General features: G+C 43.3%; 2 protein-coding genes across 2 annotated transcripts; both read left to right on the forward strand.

The window, feature by feature from the left end:
* The first annotated feature begins 9,424 nt into the window (after nucleotides 1-9,424).
* otos (otospiralin) lies at nucleotides 9,425-11,803 on the forward strand. The gene is made up of 4 exons (XM_046290827.1): nucleotides 9,425-9,963; nucleotides 10,345-10,413; nucleotides 11,134-11,160; nucleotides 11,303-11,803. The coding sequence occupies exons 2-4, from the start codon at nucleotides 10,353-10,355 to the stop codon at nucleotides 11,488-11,490; spliced, it is 276 nt and encodes a 91-aa protein (XP_046146783.1). The 5' UTR covers nucleotides 9,425-9,963; nucleotides 10,345-10,352; the 3' UTR covers nucleotides 11,491-11,803.
* Nucleotides 11,804-13,527: 1,724 nt separating this feature from the next.
* cops9 (COP9 signalosome subunit 9) lies at nucleotides 13,528-20,141 on the forward strand. Its single transcript, XM_046292743.1, has 3 exons — nucleotides 13,528-13,722; nucleotides 14,164-14,236; nucleotides 20,042-20,141. The coding sequence occupies exons 1-3, from the start codon at nucleotides 13,660-13,662 to the stop codon at nucleotides 20,077-20,079; spliced, it is 174 nt and encodes a 57-aa protein (XP_046148699.1). The 5' UTR covers nucleotides 13,528-13,659; the 3' UTR covers nucleotides 20,080-20,141.
* The last annotated feature ends 526 nt before the right edge of the window (nucleotides 20,142-20,667 follow it).

Consider the following 20,667-nt stretch of genomic DNA (forward strand, 5'->3'; position numbering starts at 1 on the left):
GGCGTAAATTTAAATTGGTTTCACCTGAGCAAGTCTGACCACAAGTCAGAGACCACTATGATGGCACACCAAATGTGTTTGATAGATCGCGGAAAAAGAGCAGGAATATACTTTTGTTGGCTACAGTCCAAACCATGTCTTCCAATGCTGCGACTGCTGTCGGCATCCAAAGATGATCTAACTTGCTTAAACACTTGGAGGTAAGAATGACAGCAGTGGCGTAGTCTACGGCGATACGGATATAACTTATTATTGATATCTACATAGCGAATTCATGTGAAACACGGATTGTGGTTGTTGTGGATGCCTGTTCACAAATATACATGTGTATTTGAACCCAATAATTGTTGAATTCAAGACATTATTTAAACTGCCTATCAACCATTGTTTTTGAAACCAGTGTACAACCAGTGAAAAATGCGCTCTTGCAACAGTGTGGATACAAGCCTATTGAATAAAAGTGGGGCTTTTATTGCTTTTTTCCCCTCAATGTTTGCAAACATTGTAAATAAACACCATATAGCCCCATAACATGGTTGAAACAATCATTTTGATATCATGGATGGTCAGTCCTTGCATCCATAGCTCTATCTATTAATCTGAGAGTGGTTACATTTCTCCAGGGCCAACCCTCAGTTTTTTTTTACTAAAACAGAGGCGGGGTGTCTGTTTTGTTATTGTTTCATCTGTGGATTTGCCCTTTAAACATATTATCAAGATATCAATGTGTCACCAACAAAAAGGTAAACAATAGGCCTATAGCAAATGCAGCATATGGCATTAATTTTTCACATGTAAATAGCACTTTTCAGTAGTGCTCAAAGCATGGCATTCCATGAGTGCAGCATTTATTTTTCAACTCGATTCAAAGAGCTCAATCAGTTCTCCATGACAACAAAATAAAAAACAACAGAATAGGGCTGGCTAATAAGTGCTTAGTTTTGGGGTCATGCTAATCTATACTTCCATAGTTCCAAGTCCTATTCTTGAATATCAAGGGGTATAACATTTATTGGAATGACTGGAATTCTGCTAGACTTTGGTTTTTAATGTGAATATATAATTTAACCATATAATTCTATGTAGTAGAAAGCGATGGGTTAGAAGAAGCCTACATAACCAACCCATAATGTAACATTTATATATGGCCAGCTATGTTATCTTTAACATTGATTTATCCTGCAATAGATGTCGTTCAATTTGTAACATTTTTGTCTTCTTCTAATGCCTCTTAAGGAGAAAGTAATCTAAAAGTAATGGAATGTATTCAGATTACGCTACTGAGTTTGGGTAATGCAAATTTACATTACTGATTAAAATTCTGGACCGGTAACTATTAACTGTTACAGATTACATTTGGAAAGTAATCTATCCAATCCTGCCCGTGATTAAATGTTTTCCATGTAGTTTACATGGACACCAGGTCCCCACAATTTCCCAGTCTTCCGCAAGGAATAGCCTGATGTCACAGGGCTCTTCTTACAGGCTCTATTTCCCTACGCGGGACCATTGCGAACCATAGGTCGGGATTTTTGACCTGGTTACATGTACATTGAAAAACACGGCAGCTTTTCAGTATGTTTTGTTATTTCTGTATAAATAAATTAACAACAAAGTTGGCACTTTTATAATGGGTGTAAATAGAAAATACTGTTTGTTCTCCCCAATTTGTGGGCGTGGTCTTCTTCTTCTATGGTATAATGGCGTACGCAACAATTAAATGTGCATTCAGCCTCCTACTGCGGGTGGATAATAAGGATCCCAAAAAAGGAAGTAAAAATAAAATATCATACTAACTATACCCCAAAAAATGAATTAACCAAACAAAATCAAGATGCTTTTCTGTAAAAACCTAATTCTAATCAGATCCCAACACAGCCTCAGAATCCTCCTGTGAGGGTGGGGACACTTCCTAGCAACAATAGTCCTTGTAGTGCTTCTGCCTTGAAGTCTTGGAACCCCAAACACTTCTCGGCTGCAGATATAATGACATCCAGCTTCGTTGACTTCTTAGACACTTGTTCTGTACAATTAATCATTGTGGCTATAAATGCCACAAAATCCACCTTCTTCACAATGAGTGTATCCAGATCACCTGATTTACTTAAAACACTATCAACTGGTTGCAATGCATCTACCACCATATCTTCAACACTGTTGCCTCTCGCCCCTTCGACCCTCTTCACCACCTCCACATAGGAGATCTGCTGGCAGCCCTGATCCTTGACACCTCGGCCTCCTTCACCCTTACAGGGCACTCAAGGAAGTCCGGAGTATGATCCCCACCACAGTTGCAACATTTTCCATTCACAGATTCTTCAATATTATACTTCTCCAGTCTTTAAACATTTGAAATGTGACAATTTCCACACTGTAATAGTTTGGACACTTTCTCAATGCATACCTCTCATATCCAAGCCTCACATATTCAGGTAGAGTTTCCTCAAACAACAATATCGACAGGATTTTCTCCTTCTTTCCATTTACCATATGGGTCAGGTGAAGTGTACTGACCACTCCTGGGATTTTCTGACTAAGACACTCATCTACAGTACCAGTCAAAAGTTAGGACACACCTACTCATTCAAGGGTTTTTCATTATTTGTACTAGTTTCTACATTGTAGAATAATAGTGAAGACATCAAAACCTTGAAATAACACACATGGAATCATGTAGTAACCAAAAAAGCCAAGCTTACAGTGTAAATCTACAGTGTAATATGATGTTTTTGACTGTGTGTTTCGTGACCTTTAGGAGCAAAGCTTTCCATTGAAATCACACTGGCAGATTAGGGCTGTTGAGGCGTGTATGTTTTGCATCCTGAGAGTTGGGCACAGTTACCATGGAGAACACAGGAAATGCTCCAGAATGCTAAGCTTCTCTCTCTCTCTCCATCTCTCTACCTCTCTGATAGAGGAAAATATAGTTTAGATGATCAATTATGTATACTTTAATGATTAGAACCATTCATGCTAATACTATTATGTTATGATTTGAAAAGTATGGGTTCTTAATTGTACTGTTACTGAAAATGTAAGCAGAAATGAATTGTGTCTGTGTCTCCTGGGAAAGTTTTAAGGAGGGATAAGATAGTTTTTCAAACAGATAAGAATGTTTTGGTTGGATTCCATTAGTAGAGAGAAGTATATCCTTTAGGCAGGTTGGAATGTAGTTTATGAGGGGAGTGAAACTATCTCCAGGACCGAATACTACGCCATTGTAAGGCTGGGAGAGGGGGTGTAACTGATGACGTCATTTTATGTCTTCTTTAGATTTAAAATGTAATGTTCTTTGTATTTTGGGTCAGTACTCATCAAGAATAAATGCTGAACTTGTTTTTAAGACTGGTCTCTTGCTAATTCATGCAAATGATAAACTTACAACTTATCATGAATTAGAAATGAGTGCGAATTGAATTGATTTCGGCAATAAAACATAAAGGGATTAAGAATTCCTCTATCACTCTCCCTCTTACAAATGCCAGATCCTTCACCCCTGAAGGAGGTAAAATAGGGACACACGCAGGCACACAGGAAATGCTCCAGAATGCTAAACTTCTCTCTCTCCGTCGCTCTACCTCTCCCTCTTACAAATGCCAGAGCCTTCACCCCTGAAGGAGGTAAAATAGGGACACACGCAGGCACAATGCATGCACACATACACACATTTCCCCATTATAGAAACAAGTTCACAGGGAAGGGATAAGAAAAGAGGACTACCTAGATCAGATACATCTAGGAATACCTATATAAAAGCAATACCTATGTGAGAAGGCTGTTCATTGACTACAGTTCAGCGTTTAACACCATAGTCCCCTCCAAGCTCGTCACCAAGCTTAGAAGCCTGGGACTGAACACCTCCCTCTGCAACTGGATCCTGGCCTTCCTGACGGGTCGACCCCAGGTAGGCAACATCACCTCCACCACGCTGACCCTCAACACGGGGGTCCCACAAGTGTGTGCTTAGTCCCCTCCTGTACTCCTTGTTCACCCATGACTGCGTGGTCAAGCACGACTCCAAGCACGACTCCAACACCATCAAGTTTGCTGACGACACGACGGTGGTAGGCCTGATCACCAGCGACGATGAGACAGCCTACAGGGAGGAGGTCAGTGACCTGGCAGTGTGGTTCATACTGGGTTCATACCTCTCCCTCAATGTCAATAAGACCAAGGAGCTGATCGTGGAGTACAGGAAATGGAGGGGTGAGCACGCCTCCATCCCCATCGACGGGGCTGCAGTGGAGCAAGTAGAGAGTTTCAAGTTCCCTCTGTATCCACAAACTGTAAAACAGTTGTGAAGAAGGCGCATCACTTCTTCATCAGGATGAAAAATTTGGATGGGCCCTCAAATCTACAGCTGCACCATTAAGATAATCTTGACTGGCTACATTACTGCTTGGTATGGTAAATGCACCACCCTCGATCGCATGGCGCTACGGAGGGTGGCGCGGGCAACCCAGTACATCACTGGGCCGAGCTCCATGCCATCCAGGACCTCTATATCAGGCGGTGTGAAAGGAAGGACCCTAAAATTGTTAGACTCCAGCCACCCAAGCCATAGACTTCTCTGTCTGCTTCCGCACGGCAAGTGGTCCCGAAGCAACAAGTCTGACATCAACAGGCTACTGAACAGCTTATATCCCCAAGCCATAAGACTGCTAAATAGCTAACAAAATGGCTACACAGACTATCTGCAATGACCCATTTAATTGTTTCATTGACTCTGCACAGTCACAAACTCGCTCTATGCACACACTACACACACTGACACTCCAACACACACACTTCATTTTCTCACACACAACACACCCACTATGTTTATCATATCCTGATGCCTAGTCACCTTACCCCTATAAATGCCTAGTCATGTTAACCCTAGAATCCCTCTATATAGCTTATACTTACTTTCTCATGTTCTTCTTACATCTATTTCTCACGTGTTTCTGTTGTACTCTACTTTGATTTTATAGTACTACTGATATTTATTACTGCATTGTTGGAAAGAGCAAGCAAGAAAGGCATTTCATTGTATTTGTGCATGTGACAATAAAAACTAGAAAAACTTGAACTGGAGGAACAGGTGTAGCAGTACAGGTGGTATGTAGACTGCCGGCAGAGTTCTACCGGTCAGATGACGTTTCCTGGGACACTTTACCTCTCGTCCCCTTCTCCCATCTCTCCTCTCATAAGGAAAAGGTTTCCTGTTTCCTCTCTTGTCTCGCTGGTCTCCGCCCAGACATACTACCACTGGGGTCCATTTGAATCAGACAGCAGCCAATCAAATTGTGCCAGCGAAGAAAAAGTTGCGCGTGGCAGTGCAGAGGAAGGTCGGCGGGTGAATTCAGACGAAGCCCTTGGAAAGATGTTATTGTTTTCGGATATAAAGACTACGCTGTAGTCAACAACAAACTGGGGTGGACGGTGCGGTGCTACTGCCGCCACTCTATTTTTTGACAGACTTTTATCGAATTTGGTATTTTGCATCACAGGGCCCTGAGATAAGACAGAACATAATAATAATAATAATAATATATGCCATTTAGCAGACGCTTTTATCCAAAGCGACTTACAGTCATGTGTGCATACATTCTACGTATGGGTGGTCCCGTGGATCGAACCCACTACCCTGGCGTTACAAGCGCCATTCTCTACCAACTGAGCTACAGAAAGACCAATGTGTTCATTGAATAACAATCAGAAGATACAGTACAACAGAATACCAAACTCCTAGGACATGTCTGTCTTCTGTTGCCAAACTATCATAAGCGCAATACACTGACTACTAAACCATGCATGAAACAATTCTGTAAACATTGCATGGACTTACAAGAACATAACACAATACCTAAGTGTTGAAAACATTGGGAACACTCGCTCTTTCCATGACATAGGCTGACAAGGTGAATCCGGGTGAAAGCTATGATCCCTTATTGATGTCACCTGTTATTTCCACTTCAATCAGTGTGGATGAAGGGGAGGAGACAGGTTAAAGAAAGATTTTTAAGAATTGAGACAATTGAGACATGGATTGTGTGTGTGTGTGCCTTTCAGAGCGTGAATGGTCAAGACAGGGTGCATGGGGTATGATAGTAGGTGCCAGGCACACCAGTTTGAGTGTGTCAAGAACTGCAATGCTGCAGGGTTTTTCATGCTCAACAGTTGTGTATGAAGAATGGTCCACCACCATAAGGACATCCAGCCAACATGACACAATTGTGGGAAGTATTGGACTCAACATGGGCCAGCAATCCTGTGAAATGCCTTCCACACCTTGTAGTCCATGCCGACGAATTGAGGCTGTTCTGAGGGCAAAGGGGGGTGCAACTCAATATTATGAATTTTAGGTTGGAAAAATGTTGGTTGAAAAAAAGACAAAATGCCTTTATATTGATTTCTTTTTGCAAATCCAATCAGTTTTCCATGTTGATTCAACGTCATCACATAGATTTTTGGGGGGTTCAAATGACGCAGAACCATCATTGATTCATCCAGTTTTTGCTATAGGACTTGGCTATGAAAATGATTGCAGTGCTTCTAAAACACAATTTTTAAAATAGCATTGGTAAATCCTGGGGATAGACTGGTCAAGGAGTTCACTTGACATCAAATATGCTTCAGGCGTGTAGAAAAAAAGAATCAAATTTGCTGAAAATATAACATCTATTAAAATAAAACATCTTAAGAGTTAATTCAAGGGAATTTAAGAGTAAAGAATAGAAGTGAAAACTTACAATGTGGAGAAGAGCCAAGTATGGCTTTAGGAACCTCAGGCTTCAGGTTGTCCCTCTGCTTGAATGGAGAATCTAAAGAGAATCTTCTGTTCCGATGGCTAGCTACTAGAGTGTAAAAAGTATGATAGACCAGAGTTACTCAGTGTATTTAGTCTATGGGTCTAGGGAGAGCTGTCTTGGCATGCCTCTGCTTATCCTGTGAGGTGGATGGAGTTGAGGTGTACGGCTGTAGTGGCGAGTCATTGAGAAAAGGACCTGCTCTGGAAGTAGGTTTATATCCACACAGAGGGGATGCTGATGTCACATTGCACGCACACACACACACACACACCTTGTATCTACATTGTGTCTCATTCCACTTTTGTGTACATGGATATTAAACATTGACATCTTTCTCATGAGCCTGTTATTACTTGAGGCAAGATAATAAAACAATTTATTTCTCGTTTTCATGCGTCCTACTGTATCTGTACATTTGGTGACGCTACGCACATTAGCTGGCTAAACCTGACCTTACCCTACCACTTAACAAACCCTAACCACTCGTTAGCATTCATAAAATGATAGACTTTACCCTAACCACTTGCTGCATGTTGCAGTTTTATAAATAGGTATAAATTTACATTTACATTTACATTTAAGTCATTTAGCAGACGCTCTTATCCAGAGCGACTTACAAATTGGTGCATTCACCTTATGACATCCAGTGGGACAGTCACTTAACAATAGTGCATCTAAAACTTAGGGGGGGGGTGGGGTGAGAGGGATTACTTAACCTATCCTAGGTATTCCTTAAAGAGGTGGGGTTTCAGGTGTCTCCGGAAGGTGGTGATTGACTCCGCTGTCCTGGCGTCGTGAGGGAGTTTGTTCCACCATTGGGGGGCCAGGGCAGCGAACAGTTTTGACTGGGCTGAGCGGGAGCTGTACTTCCTCAGTGGTAGGGAGGCGAAGCAGGCCAGAGGTGGATGAACGCAGTGCCCTTGTTTGGGTGTAGGGCCTGATCAGAGCCTGGAGGTACTGAGGTGCCGTTCCCCTCACAGCTCCGTAGGCAAGCACCATGGTCTTGTAGCGGATGCGAGCTTCAACTGGAAGCCAGTGGAGAGAACGGAGGAGCGGGGTGACGTGAGAGAACTTGGGAAGGTTGAACACCAGACGGGCTGCGGCGTTCTGGATGAGTTGAAGGGGTTTAATGGCACAGGCAGGGAGCCCAGCCAACAGCGAGTTGCAGTAATCCAGACGGGAGATGACAAGTGCCTGGATTAGGACCTGCGCCGCTTCCTGTGTGAGGCAGGGTCGTACTCTGCGGATGTTGTAGAGCATGAACCTACAGGAACGGGCCACCGCCTTGATGTTAGTTGAGAACGACAGGGTGTTGTCCAGGATCACGCCAAGGTTCTTGGCGCTCTGGGAGGAGGACACAATGGAGTTGTCAACCGTGATGGCGAGGTCATGGAACGGGCAGTCCTTCCCCGGGAGGAAGAGCAGCTCCGTCTTGCCGAGGTTCAGCTTGAGGTGGTGATCCGTCATCCACACTGATATGTCTGCCAGACATGCAGAGATGCGATTCGCCACCTGGTCATCAGAAGGGGGAAAGGAGAAGATTAATTGTGTGTCGTCTGCATAGCAATGATAAGAGAGACCATGTGAGGTTATGACAGAGCCAAGTGACTTGGTGTATAGCGAGAATAGGAGAGGGCCAAGAACAGAGCCCTGGGGGACACCAGTGGTGAGAGCGCGTGGTGAGGAGACAGATTCTCGCCACGCCACCTGGTAGGAGCGACCTGTCAGGTAGGACGCAATCCAAGCGTGGGCCGCGCCGGAGATGCCCAACTCGGAGAGGGTGGAGAGGAGGATCTGATGGTTCACAGTATCGAAGGCAGCCGATAGATCTAGAAGGATGAGAGCAGAGGAGAGAGAGTTAGCTTTAGCAGTGCGGAGCGCCTCCGTGATACAGAGGAGAGCAGTCTCAGTTGAATGACTAGTCTTGAAACCTGACTGATTTGGATCAAGAAGGTCATTCAGAGAGAGATAGCGGGAGAGCTGGCCAAGGACGGCACGTTCAAGAGTTTTGGAGAGAAAAGAAAGAAGGGATACTGGAAAGTGTTTATGTATCACACACACGTAGTCTCCATGTTCTGGTTTTATCTCCCATCTTTGGGATCTGTATTTTTTTCTCAGACATTTAGGCCAGTGTTAAAATTGTAGGCCTACTTAAAGTTCAGTAGCAGTTGTTTTGATGTACCTTTTAATAAACGATTGTAACTTTATGGCATGATTGTTTTAGGTGTCTAGAGTATATCTGGAGAGAGACAGAGAGCAATATTTTGTTTTTGTTGTCTCTGATGTGTCTATCATGGCTACCCATGTATTTCCATGGAAATATAACGTTTATTTGGAAAGTAATGCATTTTTATATTTTTAAAAGCAGTCATGATTTGCGTGAATTTAATATACTAACTATTACTCTGGTTAAAAATATGAAATGCTATTCCATTTGGTGAAGAGCACCTTGTTTAGAACTCAAAACTCAAAGTGTAGGACTTGAGACATGACTTGGGACTTGTCGGTCGTCACTTGAGACTTGACTCAGACTTGAGTGCTAAGACTTGAGACTTACTTGTAACTTGTAAAACAATGACTTGGTCCCACCTCTGCTACCTACAGATGTAGGATCTTAATTTGATAACATTTTGTTTGCTTAGAATTTTCATTTTCACTTTGAAATTTCAGACTTGATTTGCCCTAATGGAAAATGTATTAACCCTTATAAAATGGTCCATTAATTATAATCCACATAGTCATTTGAATATACTGTTGCTGCAGGATTATTTTCCTGCTGTAGCAAACTGGCTCAAATTAAGATCCTACAGCCGTACCATCTAAGTTCTACTATCTATCTATCACATGATTTTATATTTATAGACTTTGCAGACTGTAGTGGTAGACCTGTTAGTTTATAATGTGGTTTGATTGATTTAATGTCAAGCTATGTAACAATGGTGATGGTTGCTTCATGGGATGAATATAATGCCGACAGCATGAGTTAGTTCTCTGGCCTCAAACTGAAGACGTGTGGTTGTGACAAGGGTATGTGGGGAGGGCTGTGTGTATGTGTGTATTGGGTGGGACGTGTGATCTTATAACAGGATCCTGCTGCTTCATTCCTGCCGTGAGCTTTAGACTCTTCTAGACCCCGAGACAGACAGCACCTCTGGAACGACACACACAGGTAAAAATAACAAGACTCTTCTCACTACAACCCAGTGTTGTTGTTTTGATTCTGATTAATATGTACAGTTTAGAGTTAGTAGTTTAGGGGGGTTTTCTTCAATGAACTCTAGGCTATGTGTATAATATGTGTTTTTACAATGTCCTCTCGGGCCGTTTAGAGTGTTGATTGAGGACCGAGTAGCTGAGAAATGTAACTGTTGTTTATGATTGTATTTTTTATTTTGCGTATTTATGCATGTGTAGTTTTAAATGTGTATATTGTATCTCAATGTGTATTGTGTCCACAGGGCTCACCTGGAAATTAGACCCTCGGTCTCAGTGTTAACTCCCTGTGAAAATAAAGTTTAAAACAATTATAATAATGTGTTTGTGTTTTCAGAAGTCAGGATGAAGTTGCTGGTTCAGCTTAGTATTCTCTTCCTCTGTCTCATCACCTGTAAGCTCACTGGTGAGTCTCTCTGCTTCCATTAAAATGAGGCTGCAAATAGAAGTCTCCATCACAGCAGTGTTTCCTTAAACTATTACTAATCATCAGCAACCTCTGGGATACCCTCAGTTATTTTACCTTCTGCTTGCTCTTAGGGGTTTAGGCCGGGACTGATGTGAAGCATTTTATGTCAAATCTATTAGTAAATAGTGCTATATGTGGAATCCATATTGTGTGTCGTTGTATGTAGTTAATCCATATTAAAGTGCTAGAATAAGTACACCGCATTAGAAGTTAACCGACTCAGAGCTGGAGATAACTATGACTTAATGGTGGATTCAGGAATTACCGCTTTCTGCATACATAAGGAGAGGTTTGTTATGAGAACTGCATGTGGACAAAGAGCACTGTGTGTGTGTGTGTGTGTGTGTGTGTGTGTGTGTGTGTGTGTGTGTGTGTGTGTGTGTGTGTGTGTGTGTGTGTGTGTGTGTGTGTGTGTGTGTGTGTGTGTGTGTGTGTGTGTGTGTGTGTGTGTGTGTGTGTGTGTGTGTGTGTGTGTGTGTGTAAACCCAGTGAGGAATAATATTTGAGGAGGAAGGAAGAAAGTTTCTTCAGGTATCCCAGAGTCCCCAGGGAGGGGCAAATTTTTCCGAACTCTCAATCCCTTCTTTGTGTGTGGAATACGTGAAATGCTCCAGAATGCTAAACTTCTCTCGATCTCTCCCCCTCTCCTCTTTACAGATGCCAGAGCCTTCACCCCTGAAGGAGGTAAAATAGACACACACACACAAACACAGAGACCTTCTGTAGCATGTGCTGATAGGCCCTACATGATTATTATATTATGTAGACTTCCTTGGGGTTGTCAGTCAGTGAGTGTTGTGATTTGTTTTTGTCTGTGTGTCTGTAGTTCCATATGATGAGCCCCCGGCAGTCCCATACTGGCCCTACACCACCTCAGACTTCTGGCACTACGTAGAGTACTTCCGGTCTATTGGAGCCTACAACCACATCAATGAAATGGCCCGGGCCTTCTATGCTCACCAACACCTGGGAGACACACTGGGATATGAGACCAACGAGGGACATGAACATTGAGGAGAGAGAGAGAGAGAGGGAGGGTAGAGGGAGAATGAGATCGAGAAGGTGGGGAGAGGGGCAGGAAGGGAGAAAATAGGGGGAGAATATAAGGAGAGGGGGAGGGAGGAAAAGAGGGCAACATAAGGATAAGTCATATTGTCAATTGAAATGCATTTAAAAAACAAGGTTATATAAATATGTATTTGGACCTATCATTAAATATATGAATGCATCTCACAGATGAGAAGAAAAAAACGTAATTCCAAACACTGCTATAATCTAAAAAGGTATATCAATGTAATGTGCAATAATAATACATTTTGACAAAAAATGTGATCTCGTTGTCATAATTTACTGTCTTTAATTTGGATACTTGCAAGGATTGAAATGTAATAGGGATTTTGTATGTGGAATTGTCACAAAATATAGATTTATTTTACAATTACCTATGAGTTTCCAATCCTAGGTATGTTACTCCTTTCATCACCTGGGTGTTTGTCCAATATTTTACATAGTTTTATCTACATTTTAGCCAACCTTCAATCTCTACCTACACCCAAACCACCGGTTGATTCCTTGTGACAATCTCTACCTACACCCAAACCACCGGTTGATTCCTTGTGACAATCTCTACCTACACCCAAACCACCGGTTGATTCCTTGTGACAATCTCTACCTACACCCAAACCACCGGTTGATTCCTTGTGACAATCTCTACCTACACCCAAACCACCGGTTGATTCCTTGTGACAATCTCTACCTACACCCAAACCACCGGTTGATTCCTTGTGACAATCTCTACCTACACCCAAACCACCGGTTGATTCCTTGTGACAATCTCTACCTACACCCAAACCACCGGTTGATTCCTTGTGACAATCTCTACCTACACCCAAACCACCGGTTGATTCCTTGTGACAATCTCTACCTACACCCAAACCACCGGTTGATACCTTGTGACAATCTCTACCTACACCCAAACCACCGGTTGATTCCTTGTGACAGTCGAGCCCATTATATTGTTACCAAAAACAAAAGTGGTGTTACGAGAAAAGGAGATGAGTGTAGAGCAGGGCTCTCCAATCATGTTCCTGGGGAGCTACCCTCCTGTAGGGTTACCCTTTAAATGTAACTAACCTAATTCAGCTACTCAGCCAGCCAATTCTTAGAATCAGGTGGGCTAGATTAGGGTTGGAGTGAAAACGTACAGGATGGTAGCTCTCCAGGAACAGGGTTGAAGAGCCCTGGTGTAGAGGCAAGCGGTGGTGAGGAAGATTGGTGTCAAGCACAAAAAGGAAGAAAAAAATTACTTTGGTAGGTCAGAAATGGAACTTGACAAGAGTGAGAATGAATTACCTGTGGAGGCAGGTAATCGTCGCTGGTAAATCTCATAGGAGTGACCTACTATTGGAGGCATTCATGGTATTATAGAGAATTGAGAGACTGGGTGTAGTAGTGAGATTCTGCTGGGTCCCAGCACATTCGGGTGTGGAAGGGAATGAAGTTGTAGACCAGATAGTTAAAGAGCTTTGAAACAAGATATAATTGATATTAATGTTCCACTGGGTAGTGATGAGGCCAAATGTAAGATCAGAGCCATTTTGATAGATGTGTGGCAGAAGAGATGGGACTCTGAGCCCAAGGGACGGCATTTATATGAAAGAAAGGTCGGTGGACCAAGATTAAAAAGTCAGATTAGGAAGGAAGAGGTGGTGTTTGCTCGATTACACCTAGGACATTGTACTCGTCATTACATCTGGTTGGCAAGCATGTTAATGGTTTGTGTCTGGAGTGTATTGTTGATGAAACAGTAGAGCATGTGTTATTATATTGTTGTTAGTATGTTGAGAAAGATTGAAGTGTAGGGTCATTGAGTTTGAACGGGTTTGAGGGGGGGGGGTGGAAGGGATTTGGGGATGGTCTATTAGAAGTTAGTAGGGCTCTTTTTTATTTTCTCAGAAATACTGCTTTAGGTAGGAGGATTTAGAAATGTGGAGCTATGTAAACCGTGATTGACCACACACTTCAGCACAGTAGGTGGCGGCATGCACTTTTAACGGTTGTTTTCGGGCCGCCATATATCATAGAAGAAGAAAGGTCCGATTTGTTTTGTTTACTTTGACAGAAAACAGCTTGGTAGCTAACGTTAATATTCATTACGGTAACTCGTCAAAGACAGAAACTATCATGAAACCAGCGGTGGACGAGATGTTCCCTGAAGGCGCCGGGCCTTATGTGGATCTAGACGAGGTTAGTAATCATCAGGTTACACGAAAGAAGCACCGACCTAGCTAGCTAGCGTTGCCATGTTAACGCCAACGGTCATCCAACCACCTACAGTAACTACAGCAAGTGACTCCGAGACAAAAAACGCCCGCTGTTATCCAGTCATCTTGTTCAACACACAGTTGTTGGGAACTTGCTACTACTAACGTTAGCGAGCTAGCTATGTTTAGAAGGCATATATCTGCATTTTGTCAGAGGCTAGAATGTTGTGTAGCTGTAGCGTTTGCACATATAACGTTAGTTGTCTTTGACCTAACGTTCGCCAGTTACACGGTTACCCTTTTGTCTGTAGACTGAACGAACTGTCTTTGATTTGTTGTACTTTTCGTGTTGAGCTCATATGTGTTTTATGTACGTTGATAAATGGCTAACATTATGAAACTGTACCTGGTGTGTGTTCTTCAGGCAGGGGGCAGCAGCGGTCTGCTCATGGACCTGGCAGCAAATGAGAAAGCAGTGCACTCAGACTTCTTCAACGGTGAGACACACACACACACACACACACACACACACACACACACACACACACACACACACACACACACACACACACACACACACACACACACACACACACACACACACACACACACACACACACACACACACACACACAGGAGGCAGGGCAGGAGGCTAGAATAGACCCGTTTTTCTCAAACCTATTCTTGAGTAACTCTAGTCATTACACTTATTTGTTATATTCCAATACTAGAATTCCTGATTTAATCTAATAGAGTGCTGATCACCTGTTGAATCAGGTGTATTGCTGCGGGAATATATCAAATAAGTGGAATGGCTGGAGATACTGGAGAATAGGTTGGGGGAGACACTGGGCTAGACTGTGTAGGGGCGGCAGCGTAGCCTAGTGGTTAGAGTGTTGGACTAGGAACCGGAAGGATGCAAGTTCAAACCCCCGAGCTGACAAGGTTCTAATCTGTCGTTCTGCCCCTGAACAGGCAGAACGACAGTTAACCCACTGTTCCTAGGCCGTCATTGAAAATAAGAATTTGTTCTTAACTGACTTGCCTGGTTAAATAAAGGTAAAATTTAAATAAAATGAAATGTCAAGGATCTATGTGACTAGGGAGGGGTCTACTAAAAGTGTTCTGTGTAGGGATGTGCATCTTTCCCTTTCAACGGTTCCATACATATCTAGATACATGGGCTCCTATACGATACAGGAAAGATATGTTTTAGTTCTTTTGAAACTAATCGATTCGGTATAATGTGATACGATGCACTACATTTTTTTTGCATAAACACATTCATTTCCCATTCTAAATTCAAATCTACTCCTGATAAAGTGTGTGTGTGTTTGCAAATTATATATGTCTATGGTGCATGTACTACGTAGGCACCTGAGCTGAGTCATAAGGGAGACTAGGCATCTACCACCCCACTATCAGATTCGTTTTTTGTCCCCACTTTGGTTCTGAAATCACCATCACCCACATTAACTTGTCCTTTTTGCAGATTAAGTGTTTGGATCAATATTTATCATTTACAAATGCGCTATGACATAGCCAATGAATATATAGCACAATTTTGGATTTCACCCCGATCTCATTTGGACGTTTTTACGGAGAGATCTTCTCGTTTCGGTCATGCAAAAGTGCTCGTCACCCAATGTGTAGCTACACACAGTTGAAGTCAAACGTTTAGCCAACTAAATTTAAACTCAGTTTTTGACAATTCCTTACATTTAATCCTGGTAAAAAAATCCCTATTTTAGGTCAGTTTGGATCACCATTTTATTTTAAGAATGTGAAATGTCAGAATAATAGTAGACAATGATTTATTTCAGCTTTAATTTTTTTCATCACATTCCCAGTGGGACAGAAGTTAACATACACTCAATTAGTATTTGGTAGCATAGCCTTTACATTGTTTAACTTGGGTCAAACATTTTGGGTAGTCTTCCACAAGCTTTCCCACAATAAGTTGTGTGAATTTTGGCCCATTCCTCCTGACAGAGATGGTGTAACTGAGTCAGGTTGTAGGCCTCCTTGCTCGCACACGCTTTTTCAGTTCTGTCCACAAATTTTCTATAGGATTGAGGTCAGAGCTTTGTGATGGCCACTCCAATACCTTGACTTTGTTGTCCTTAAGCCATTTTGCCACAACTTTGGAAGTATGCTTGGGGTCATTGTCAATTTGGAAGACCCATTCGCTACCAAGTTTTACATTTTACATTAAATTTAAGTCATTTAGCAGACGCTCTTATCCAGAGCGACTTACAAATTGGTGCATTCACCTTATGACATCCAGTGGAACAGCCACTTTACAATAGTGCATCTAAATATTTTAAGGGGGGGGGGGGTGAGAAGGATTACTTTATCCTATCCTAGGTATTCCTTAAAGAGGTGGGGTTTCAGGTGTCTCCGGAAGGTGGTGATTGACTCCGCTGTCCTGGCGTCGTGAGGGAGTTTGTTCCACCATTGGGGAGCCAGAGCAGCGAACAGTTTTGACTGGGCTGAGCGGGAACTGTACTTCCTCAGTGGTAGGGAGGCGAGCAGGCCAGAGGTGGATGAACGCAATGCCCTTATTTGGGTGTAGGGCCTGATCAGAGCCTGGAGGTACTGAGGTGCCGTTCCCCTCACAGCTCCGTAGGCAAGCACCATGGTCTTGTAGCGGATGCGAGCTTCAACTGGAAGCCAGTGGAGAGAGCAGAGCGGAGGAGCGGGGTGACGTGAGAGAACTTGGGAAGGTTGAACACTAGACGGGCTGCGGCGTTCTGGATGAGTTGTAGGGGTTTAATGGCACAGGCAGGGAGCCCAGCCAACAGCGAGTTGCAGTAATCCAGACGGGAGATGACAAGTGCCTGGATTAGGACCTGCGCCGCTTCCTGTGTGAGGCAGGGTCGTACTCTGCGGATGTTGTAGAGCATGAACCTACCGGAACGGGTCACCGCCTTGATGTTAGTTGAGAACGACAGGGTGTTGTCCAGGATCACGCCAAGGTTCTTAGCGCTCTGGGAGGAGGACACAATGGAGTTGTCAACCGTTTTAACTTCCTGACTGATGTCTTGAGATGCTGCTTCAATATATCCACATAATTTTCCTCCCTCATGAAGCCATCTATTTTGTGAAGTGCACCAGTCCCTCCTGCAGCAAAGCACCCACACAACATGATGCTGCCACCCCCGTGCTTCACTGTTGAGATGGTGTTCTTCGGCTTGCAACATTATGGCCAAACAGTTCTATTTTTGTTTCATCAGACCAGAGGACATTTTTCCAAAAAGTACGAACTTTGTCCCCATGTGCAGTTGCAAACCGTAGTCTGGCTTTTTTATGGCGGGTTTGGAGCAGTGGCTTCCTTGCTGAGTGGCCTTTCAGGTTATGTCGATATAGGACTTGTTTTACTGTGGATATAGATACTTTTGTACCCGTTTCCTCCAGCATCTTCACAAGGTCCTTTGCTGTTGTTCCAACATCGATTTAAATTGCACCAAAGTACGTTAATCTCTAGGAGACAGAACGCGTCTCCTTCCTGAGCGGTATGACGGCTACGTGGTCCCATGATGTTTATAATTGCATACTATTGTTTGTACAGATGAACATGGTACCTTCAGGCGTTTGGAAATTGCTCCCAAGGATGAAACAGACTTGTGGAGGTCTACAACTTCTTTTTTAAAGTCTTTGCTGATTTCTTTTGATTTTCCCATGATGTCAAGCAAAGAGGCACTGAGTTCGAAGGTAGGCTTTGATATACATCCACAGGTACACCTCCAATTGACTCAAATGATGTCAATTTGCCTATCAGAAGCTTCTAAAGCCATAACATCATTTTCTGGTATGTTCCAAGCTGTTTAAAGGCACAGTCAATTTAGTGTATGTAACCCTCTGACCCACTGGAATTGTGATAGAGTGAAATAATCTGTCTGTAAACAATTGTTGGAGAATTGACTTGTGTCATGCACAAAGTAGATGTCCTAACCGACTTGCCAAAACTATAGTTTGTTAACAAGAAATTTGTGGAGTGTTTGAAAAATGACTCCAACATAAGTGTATGTAAACTTCTGACTTCAATTGTATTTATATATCTTTTTTAAAGACAAATAATATCTTTTGAAAATCAAATGTTATTTGTTACACAACAGGTAGACCTTACAGTGAAATGACACTGATTGTGTAAATCCAAACAATTGCTGATGAGCCTGAATAATCCAAATAAAATCGGTCCTAAGCCCCGTTCAGAGTTCTGTCTCCCATTCTTTTTGTTCTCTCTGGTAAAACACTATTTTTAACAGCACATAGATAACAATAACCTAGTAAATGACACCGGTTGTCACTCCACTAATAAAGCCAGATATCACTCAAACTGTTTAAGCATTTGAATGCTGAAGAACAGGCCACCTACCAGGCGTTGGTCAGCGAGCAGGGCACAGTGCGCAGGCAGTTTGACTAGGCTACTGGTATTACCTGGGGTTGTTGCCTGGGGTTGTTGCCTGGGGTTGTTGTCTGGGTTTGTTGTCTGGGGTTGTTGCCTGGCATGCAAAATGACTTGTAGATCAATGACTGTCAAAGCAGTTCCATGCAGTTCCACACTGAAACAGAGGACGCTTCAGTTGTTGCAAAAATAATAGAGGTATTTTAGGATGGTAGAAATAACATAATATGTGCAAACACAAATATGTGAACCGGAGATTCACAACATTTCAATCGGTTTTCTGACCATTGCATGCTACATTTGGATCCGTTTGGGATCCGCGATACACTTGCATCCTTAAACATTTGAACCTGGGACTGATGCGTGTTGGTGAATCGTTACATCCCTGGTTCTGTTTGTGTTTGTTTTGCCAACAGGGCCGTATCTCAGTAACTAACACACGTATTTTCCATGTAAACCTCAATTTACACAAACGCAGACACACACCACACAATGTAGCTAATGTGTTTTTCATCTGGCAGTTAGCTACAGGACAAACAGTTTGTCTCAGTAGCATATGACCTAGAAACTGATCATTAAAAAGAGGAAAGGAACGCTAAAGAAGGAGATGTAAGGGGTAGTAGTAGGTGAAGGGGGAATGGGAGGAGTGGGGGAGTAAGAATGGCAGATGAGATGGTTAAGTATGTAAAGTAAGCGAGGAGAGGGGGAGTAGGACAAGGAGGAGAAGAGAGGGGGAGGAGGACAAGGAGGAGAAGAGAGGGGGAGGAGGACAAGGAGGAGAAGAGATGGGGAGGAGGACAAGGAGGAGAAGAGAGGGGGAGGAGGACAAGGAGGAGAAGAGAGGGGGAGGAGGACAAGGAGGAGAAGAGAGGGGGAGGAGGACAAGGAAGAGATGGGGAGGGGGATGGGGAGGGGGAGGAGAAGAGAGGGGAGGAGGACAAGGAGGGAGAAGAGAGGGGGAGGAGGACAAGGAGGAGAAGAGAGGGGGGGGAGGACAAGGAGGAGAAGAGAGGGGGAGGAGGACAAGGAGGAGAAGAGAGGGGGAGGAGGACAGGAGGAGAAGAGGGGGAGGACAAGGAGGAGAAGAGGGGGAGGAGGACAAGGAGGAGAGGGAGATGGGGAGGTAGGAGGGGGAGTAGGACAAGGAGGAGGACAGGTAGAGGGGGAGGAGAACAAGGAAGAGGGGAGAAGGACAGGTAGAGGAGGACTAGGACAAGGCATAGAGGAGAGGACAGGTAGAGGGGAGGAGGAAGGGGGAGGAGAACAAGGAGGAGAGGAGAGGGGAGAAGGACAGGTTGAGGGGGAGTAGGACAAGGCGGAGGACAGGTAGAAGGGGAGGAGGGGGAGGAGGAGGACAGGTAGAGGGGGAGGAGGAGAGGGGGATGATAAAGGGGTTTATGGTTCCTGTTAGACTGAAACTCAGCAGGACACTTAGCCAGCCTGCCGCTTTGAACACACATACACACCACGTTTCACACACGCACACCCAGCAGAAAAAAAACACATTCCCCTGTGTTTCTGTGGTGTCTGTGATTGTGTCCTTTAGTGGTTGTAGCTCCCCTAAAGCAGCACTCACATCTGTTAACACCAAACCCCTCCTAGAACCTGAAGTCTTGAGAGCCCAGATACTACAGATACTACATACCAAATACTAACATATGGTACTATCTGTTATGAATCATACATAACTATTTTAGGATGTTTTCAAACTTCAGCATGCCTATCATATCAGTCATCTAAGTGTCAGCACATAGGAGCTGTCAATCAAATCAGAAACTCACTGACCTATCCTTTCTGTCTGTCTCTGTTTCTCTGTCTGTCTGTTTCTCTGTTCTCTGTCTGTCTGTCTCTGCTTCCCTGTCTGTTTCTCACTCGGTCTCTCTGTTTCTCTCAGACTTCGAGGATTTGTTTGATGATGAGGACCTGCAGTGAATGAAGAAGCGCCCCCCACTGCCACTGTGTTTGTTAAAGAATAAAGGCTCTTTTAAAAAGCAGATGTGTGTGTGAATTCTGTGGATCCCATACATTCCATAGCTGAGCTAAATGATCAGTGTGGGTTTAGAGTGGTCGTGCTTCAATGTGCTGCGGCAGGCAGGTCTTTAGGCGCTGAGAAACACCTGTTAGTGGACTAATCATTACATACTTCATAATATCACAATAGCACACTCATACCTAGAAGAAATATATAGGACATCCTCAGTTAACATTTCCAGTATGTTGATGGCTACTGGACAGCAGCTCTAAAAAAATTTTTAAGGCCTTAGACGGTGTCAAATGGGTTGTAATTCAGTAGTGCACACTGTAGCACCATAACAAGTTGGATACAAAACACACTGGTGTCAAATGGGTTGTATTCAGTAGTGCACACTGTAGCACCATAACAAGTTGGATACAAAACACACTGGTGTCAAATGGGTTGTATTCAGTAGTGCACACTGTAGCACCATAACAAGTTAGATACAAAACACACCGGTGTCAAATGTGTTGTATTCAGTAGTGCACACTGTAGCACCATAACAA

This window comes from Oncorhynchus gorbuscha, linkage group LG12 (assembly GCF_021184085.1).
Source record: "Oncorhynchus gorbuscha isolate QuinsamMale2020 ecotype Even-year linkage group LG12, OgorEven_v1.0, whole genome shotgun sequence".
In the NCBI taxonomy this organism is placed as follows: Eukaryota; Metazoa; Chordata; class Actinopteri; order Salmoniformes; family Salmonidae; genus Oncorhynchus; species Oncorhynchus gorbuscha.